At 50.7% G+C, this 7,709-nt stretch overlaps 1 protein-coding gene across 1 annotated transcript in view; it reads right to left on the bottom strand.

The window, feature by feature from the left end:
• The window catches only part of HELZ2 (helicase with zinc finger 2, transcriptional coactivator), a gene marked incomplete at its 5' end in the record, with an annotated part of 58,909 nt that overhangs the window by 41,246 nt on the left and 9,954 nt on the right, over positions 1–7,709 (bottom strand). The window contains 2 exons of the mRNA XM_015426771.1: positions 1,725–1,800; positions 6,035–6,821. Of these exons, the coding sequence (XP_015282257.1) occupies positions 1,725–1,800; positions 6,035–6,821 (863 nt within the window). The remainder of the gene's footprint in view (positions 1–1,724; positions 1,801–6,034; positions 6,822–7,709) is intronic.

Consider the following 7,709-nt stretch of genomic DNA (forward strand, 5'->3'; position numbering starts at 1 on the left):
GCTGGCCTTTTTGGGAGGGGTGATGTCCTAAGGGTTTTAATTAAAACAAAAACAAATGTCCCTTCAAGCCTCTCCAATTGTTTCCAATGGGCAATCCTGTCCTTCCTTTTAGTATATCCCCTTGGCAGGACCTCCTTCGCCAGCCCGCCTCCTGGCCTCTTCCTGGTGGGACAAGCTGCTGCTGAATAATGGCCTCCATTGAGGCTCTAGACTTGATCTTTCCTGCTTACACTGGTTAGATTTAGGAAATGTGGAAATGGAGCTATTGGAATTTCAAGAAAGCTCTATTCGGAAAAATAAATTCTATGCCCTGCGTGAAACACTTTAGGAGACAGAAGGGATGACAAAGGACAGCACAGTTAGTTCTGAAAATGAAATCCTTAAAGCGTGGAATTCTCTGCCAGATAATGTTAAGTCAATGAAAGCACTTGGGATTGCTTTCGTTACTTTGTTTGGATCATCTTATGCTTGCGAGCAGCTGTTTTCAGCTTTGAATTATATCAAATCTGACACCAGAAGCAGACTAACAGGCTAACATGAGTGCTGCATGTGTTGCTCTCAAATTTACAAAGAATGGGCCAAGGTTCGACAAATTATCAGCATGCATACAACAGCAAAAATCACATTAATTGTTCAAAAGCATGCCAAATGCAAACTTTTACCTTTCAATAAAAAGTTGTTTGTATCATTGAAAGCTCTGTTATTGTGTTTTTCTTTTAAGACAAAAGATGTTAATGTATGAGTTGTTTTTTTCTAAACTAAAACCTCAGTATTCAGGTTAAATTGCCGTGTTGGCACTTTGCGATAAATAAGTGGGTTCTGGGTCGCAGTTTGGGCACTCGGTCTCTAAAAGGTTCGCCATCACTGCTCTAAGCTGAGTTAGTGTGAGCCAGCTCGCAGTTTTTTAGCCTCCAGCTCACTGATTTTCGTCTTCGCTCAGGAAGGAGGGCTCCAGAGCAAACTGATTTATGCAGCAGCCAAACCACTCACTCACAACTTTAATGCCAGTAGCTCACAAAGTAGATTTCTTGTTCACAAGATTCCACAGCTTAGGGGGAACCTTGGCTACAGCCAACGCTGGAATCGTTGAACCCCAATGTGTTCGTGCTCCCCCCTTCCGGCTGCAGATTTGAGCCCAGTAACACCGTAGAGACCAACAGGATTTTCAGGGTATAAGCTTTTAAGAGTCATAGAATCAGAGAATCACAGAGCTGGAAGGTACCTCCAGGGTCATCTAGTCCAACCCCCTGCACAAGGCAGGAAATTCACAAATACCCCCCCTCCCAAACACACACACAGTGATCCCTGCTCCATGCCCAGAAGATGACACACACAAAAAAACCCTCCAGGATCCCCGGCCAAAGTGGCCTGGAGAAAAATTGCTTCCTGACCCCAAAGAGTAGCGATCGGCCTTTCCCCGGGCGTGTACGAAAGGGCCACGAGAACTAAGCACTGTTGCAAACCCTCCCTTCTCATGACCTGCCTAAGTTCACACGATCAGCATTGCGGTCAGATGGCCATCGAGCCTCTGTTCGAAAACCTCCAAAGAAGGAGAGCCCACCACCTCCTGAGGAGTCAAAGCTCCTCTCGTCAGGGAAAATCTCATTAGTGTCTAAGGAGCTACTGGATTCGAACCTAGCTCTTCCACTGCAGACCAACACGACTATCCTCTGAAACTACCATTTTGGCTGTAGGCACATTTGACGGCTGAACCATTAACTAACCTGGTAGATTCTCGTGGCTTTCTACCATCACCTCTCCCAGGCGCTTCTTTCTCAGTTCCTGCCGGATTGCCTGCACCTAGGAAAAAGAAGATAGCCTTAGTAGAAGAACTCAGTAAGGAGGGCAACCAAGACGATTAGGGGGTTGGAGCACCTTCCCTATGAGCAAAGACTAAAGACTTTTCAGTTTAGAAAAAGAGATGACTAAGGGAGGAACATGACAGAAGTTTATAAAATTATGCACAGGGTGGGGAGAGTTGACAAAGAGAAATTTCTCTCCCTCTCCCCAAAGACTAAAACTCGAGGGCTTCCAATGAAGCTGATGGGCAGTAGGTTCAGGACGGACAAAAGGAAATGCTTCTTTACACAGAGATGGATTGAAATGTGGAATTCACTGCCAGAGAGTGCAGCTAAGGCCACCGGAATAAACAGCTTTAAAAGGGGATTAGATAGATTCAGGGAGGATTATCAACGACTACTAGCCACGGTGACTGAGGAGAACCTTCACATTCAGAGGCACTAATGCTCTGAATCGCAGAGCCGCGAGGCAACGTTGGAGGAAGCCCTCAGCCTTTATGGCCTGTTGTTGGATGTCCAGTAGAACCTGTTGACTACAGGATGCTGGAATGGATGGACTATCTGTCTGATCCAGCAGGGATCTTCTTATGTTCTTATGAAGGTCTCATCCTCTATGCCCTGTTATTGGCTCTCCAGAGGAACTGGTTGGCTACTGTGTGAGATGGGATGCTGGACTAGATGGATTATTGGACTGATCCAGCAGGGCTCTTCTGACGTTCTTATGAAGGTCTCATCCTCTATGCCCTGTTATTGGCTCTCCAGAGGAACTGGTTGGCTACTGTGTGAGATGGGATGCTGGACTAGATGGATTATTGGACTGATCCAGCAGGGCTCTTCTGACGTTCTTATGAAGGTCTCATCCTCTATGCCCTGTTATTGGCTCTCCAGAGGAACTGGTTGGCTACTGTGTGAGATGGGATGCTGGACTAGATGGATTATTGGACTGATCCAGCAGGGCTCTTCTGACGTTCTTATGAAGGTCTCATCCTCTATGCCCTGTTATTGGCTCTCCAGAGGAACTGGTTGGCTACTGTGTGAGATGGGATGCTGGACTAGATGGATTATTGGACTGATCCAGCAGGGCTCTTCTGACGTTCTTATGAAGGTCTCATCCTCTATGCCCTGTTATTGGCTCTCCAGAGGAACTGGTTGGCTACTGTGTGAGATGGGATGCTGGACTAGATGGATTATTGGACTGATCCAGCAGGGCTCTTCTGACGTTCTTATGAAGGTCTCATCCTCTATGCCCTGTTATTGGCTCTCCAGAGGAACTGGTTGGCTACTGTGTGAGATGGGATGCTGGACTAGATGGATTACTGGCCTGATCCAGCAGAGCTCTTATGTTCTTAACCAACAGCCCCTCTCCCCAGCAAATTAACCTACAGGAAAACCACTTTAGAATCCAGGAAAACCACAAGATTGGTGCTGTTTTGGCTGTTCTTATGGATCCCACCAAGGGAAAGGAAAATGTATTTTTAATTTATTCTACCTGCTGTGAATTTGCCAAGGTCTGACTACACATGGTTTTGGCCTTTAAGCAAGCCATTTTTGCCTGGTTCATTAAGCAATGTGTGGCAAATAAAAACAACTTCTTGGTTGCCAAACAGGCCAGTCTTTGTAACGTGGGAGTTTCCCCCCTCCCCGCCGCCATGGATGACTTAGGCTTTTATCTACAAGCAGGCAAGCTAGTAACCTTTTTTGTGTGTGGACTAGTAACCAATGTTCCCTCTAAGCTGTGGAGTCTTGTGAGCAAAAATTCTACTTTGTGAGCCACTGGAATTAAAGTTGTGAGCGAGCGATTTGGCTGCTGCATAAATCAGTTTGCTTTGGACCCCTCCTTTCTGAGCTAAGACAAAAATGTGTGAGCCGGAGGATAAAAAATTGTGAGCTAGCTCACACTAACTCAGCTTAGAGGGAACACTGCTAGTAATCTTTGTGGACTTATCAATAAGTCACAAAGGCACCTCAGTCTATAGGGGTTGTGGCTGAGGGGGAAGCCTCCCTCCTAGTAGGAGGCCCAGGGAATGAGTGGCCTGTAGGCCTCAAGGAAGCCCCCATCTCAGTCGGAGGCCTGAGTGGCCTGCAGGCCTCGAGTAAGCCTCCCTCTCAGTAGGAGGCTTGAAGGCCTCGAGGAAGCCTCCCTCCCAGTAGGAGGCCCAGGGAATGAGTGGCCTGTAGGCCTCAAGGAAGCCCCCCTTAGTCGGAGGCCTGAGTGGCCTGTAGGCCTCAAGGAAGCCTCCCTCTCAGTAGGAGGCCTGAGTGGCCTGTAGGCCTCAAGGAAGCCTCCCTCCCAGGGAGGCCTGAGTGGCCTGTAGGCCTCAAGGAAGCCCCCCTTAGTCGGAGGCCTGAGTGGCCTGTAGGCCTCAAGGAAGCCTCCCTGTCAGTAGGAGGCCTGAGTGGCCTGTAGGCCTCAAGGAAGCCTCGCTCCCAGTAGGAGGCCTGAGTGGCCTGTAGGCCTCAAAGAAGCCTCCCTCCCAGTAGGAGGCCTGAGTGGCCTGTAGGCCTCAAGGAAGCCTCGCTCCCAGTAGGAGGCCTGTGGCCTTGCTGGGATTTTTCCTTCTAGGCCTAGATTCCCCAGGTAGGCTTCTGATTGGACTGGGGTGAAACTGGAGGGAAGGCCAATCGCCACCAAGGGGGCGGGGCCTTGAGGCAACTAATATAAGGCCTCTCTGAAGTCAGAGGACGTTTCTCCTTCCAGGAGCTGAGGGGTACGGAGGCTGCTGCCAGCCCAGCAGGAGAGGGTCCCTCACCCACGGAGGGTGAGCTGGACCCTGAAAGGGCCAGGTGACGTAGGGCCCGGCGAGGCAGCCATGTTAGGAGGTTGCTGGCTCCTTTATGCTTAGTTGCCCAGACTAAGGAGGACATTAGGCCGCTCCCAAGAGAACATTTCTCGCTCGCTCGCTCGCGCTTATTAGCAGCCCTTATCTTCAAAGCCTGAGTTGTTTCTTCTCCCCACAGGACGCCAGGTGCAACATGGCCTGGCTCAGCCTCGTGTTTGGGAGAGCTCAATTAATGACTTTTTGACTCGTCGCCAGCCTTTTAGAGTATGGGACGCCTAGTTTTAGTTACGCATGTGGTCTCAAATCCTGGCAAGCTTTGCTGTTATGTGTATGTGCTGGAGGCCCAGCAGACAGTAGCTTAGCTTGCCTCTTCTGTACGTTTGAGGCTTCATTTAAAAATCTCGTTGAAAGCAAACCTGGATCTTGCATATCGTTTCCTTGGGATTTCTGCACATCCGGAGCTCCTGGCCACAGCTCCACACGCCAACCTCCAGGTGGAGCCTGAAGACAACACCCCCACACCCCCATTTAAGGCTGCCTACTTTGGATCCTAAAATACCTGGAGATTTTAGGGTGGAGTTTAGGGAAGAGAGGGACAGTGGTGGGGTATGACGTCATACAGTCCACGTTCTGGAGCAGCCTTTTGCCGTAGTTCTGGAAGATCTCCAGCCCCACTTGGAGTTTGGCATTGGCAACCCTACCCAGATGACAGAGATCAGTTCCCTTGGAGAAAATGGCTGTTTTGGAAGGTAGAGGTCTACGGCATTATAACCTGCTGAGGATCTTCAAGGCTTCACCCTCCAAATCTCGAGGAATTTCCCAACCTGGAGTTGGGAACCCAAGATTGTTTAATAAAGCTTTCTCATCTGTCTGGGTCCTCACACTTCAAGTGGAATCGTTCACCTGGCAGCACCCTCACCAGTGGAAGGGCATTGCTTGGAAGGAGGAAGGGAGAGGGGGCACTCAGGGCCCTCCCTGGTTTGAACCCCTAGACCAGAGCGCTGGCAGCTAGTTAAGGCCTTTGCCTGCTCCAGGGCTGGAGGGACTAGGGAGATTAGAGGGCTCATAAGAACATAAGAGACGCCAATGTTGGATCAGGCCAAAGGCCCATCCAGTCCAACACTCTGTCCCACAGTGGCCAGAAATACCAGGGGCCATCAGGAGGTCCACCAGTGGGGCCAGGACATTAGCCAACCGCTATGCCATGTGGGCCCAGGGCTGCCAACTCCAGATGGAAATTCCTACGGATTTGGTGGGCGGAGCCTGGGAGGGTGGAGTTTGGGGAGGGAGAGGCCTCAGTGAGGTATAATGTCATAGAGTTCATCCTCCAAGGCAGCCATTTTCTCCAGAATTGATTTCTGATCACCTAGAAATCGATTGCGATTCCTGGAGATCACCAGGCCCCACCTGAAGGTGGGCAACCCTGTGTAGAGACGCCCCCCCCATGCTGCCTACCTGGGTTCCATAGGAGACCACACAGATCCTCTTAAGGTCCTGCTCCCCCCATTCATCTGGCCACTTCTCGCTCATCTCTTGTACTTTCTCCACCACCTGCATGATCTCCGAAGCGTTGATCCAGGAAGTCTGTGACGCGTCCCGCGCAGCAGAACCCGCCACGTGGCAGAACATGAGCGGGTGGAACTCCGGGTGAGGGGGGATCTGGCCCATGGCTTGGATGGCATCCCCCTTGCCAACGTAGAAGTGCCTGGAGACAAAGTCGATGATGCTGGCGGTGGAGCGGTAGTTCTCGTTGAAGATGATCCTGCTCTTCTTGGCCACTTCTTGCTTCTCCTTCTGGTAGTACTGGAAGAGACGGTTCAGCCGGGTGTGGTCGGCCATCTGCTCGCCTCCTCGTAGGAAGAAGAGCTGCGGGGTCATCTGCATGTGGTCCCCGGCCAGGACGATGCGGGTCTGCAAAGTCGCAAGGGAGAGGGGGACCAGAGCTTCGCACTCCAACATCTGGGCAGCCTCGTCGATCAAGATGTGGCTGAAATAACCAGCAGGCACCCCAAGATCCTGGGAAAGCGTGCAAGTGGTGATAATGATCCGGTGCCGATCCAGCTCTTCCCTGGTGGGGAAGCGGAAGGAATTCTGGTGGGGAGAGAGGCAGCAATAGCGCTGCGTGATGGGGTCGGTCGATTTGACATCCCTGAGAGTGGACTTTATCCGGAGTGGGATGGCCTCTGGGTGCCCGGATGCAACGTAGTCGTGGAAGTATTCACGAGTATATATATCCGCAGCACTGGAAGAGAAGATGTGCTTACTGAAAATGATATATGGGTGCTTAAAAGACGTACAGGCTAACTAAGGCTGTCAGGTCATTCCTGCAAACCAACAGGTGGAGGACTTACCAGAAATGCGGTGACATCACTTCTGGTGCATACACCGGAAGTGACGTCATCGTGATGCGGGACACTCTGGCATTTGGGCAAAACTCTGTGGTCGCGGCCATTTTTACCAACGAGTTTTTGCCCAAACACCAGAGGGCCGCAGGTGACAAGATAACATCATTTCTGGTGTATGTTGGAATTAACACGACTGTGTCACCGGTGATGTCGCTGCAACATCAGCCTAGGTGCCCCCCCCCTACTGGCAAGCCCCCCTCTAGCCAACAGATCTGGGGCTCAGGGCCTAAAAGGCCTAAGTGCATCCCATGTCATTTTTGCTTTAAGATTTTTTTTAAAAGGTTAGAATTTAGGACCTAAAAAAGCACAATATCACAGAACATAGAATCAGAGAGTTGGAAGGGACCTCCAGGGTCATCTAGTCCAAACCCCTGCGCAATGCAGGAAATTCACGAATATCTCCTCACACACTCCCCAAGTGAGTGCCACGCTCAGAAGATGACAAAAAACCTCCAGGATCCCCAGCCAAACTGGCCTGGAGAAAAATGGCTTCCTGACCCCAAGGTGGCGATCGGCATTTCCCCAGGCGTGTAAGAAAGGGCCACGAGAACCAGGGGTCATTTAGTAGAAAAAGAGGTGCAGGCGCTCATTAGCATAACTCATTAGCATAACTTATTTGCATGTGCCACACCCCCTGACATTACCGGAAGTGTCAGAAGGCAACACCCACCACTCAGGCTCCGCTGGACTGTTTTGGATTGCTAGCTGTCGGGGGGGGGGGCCGG

Source organism: Gekko japonicus, unplaced genomic scaffold (genome assembly GCF_001447785.1).
Source record: "Gekko japonicus isolate JY-2015 unplaced genomic scaffold, Gekko_japonicus_V1.1 scaffold4595, whole genome shotgun sequence".
Classification (NCBI taxonomy): domain Eukaryota; kingdom Metazoa; phylum Chordata; class Lepidosauria; order Squamata; family Gekkonidae; genus Gekko; species Gekko japonicus.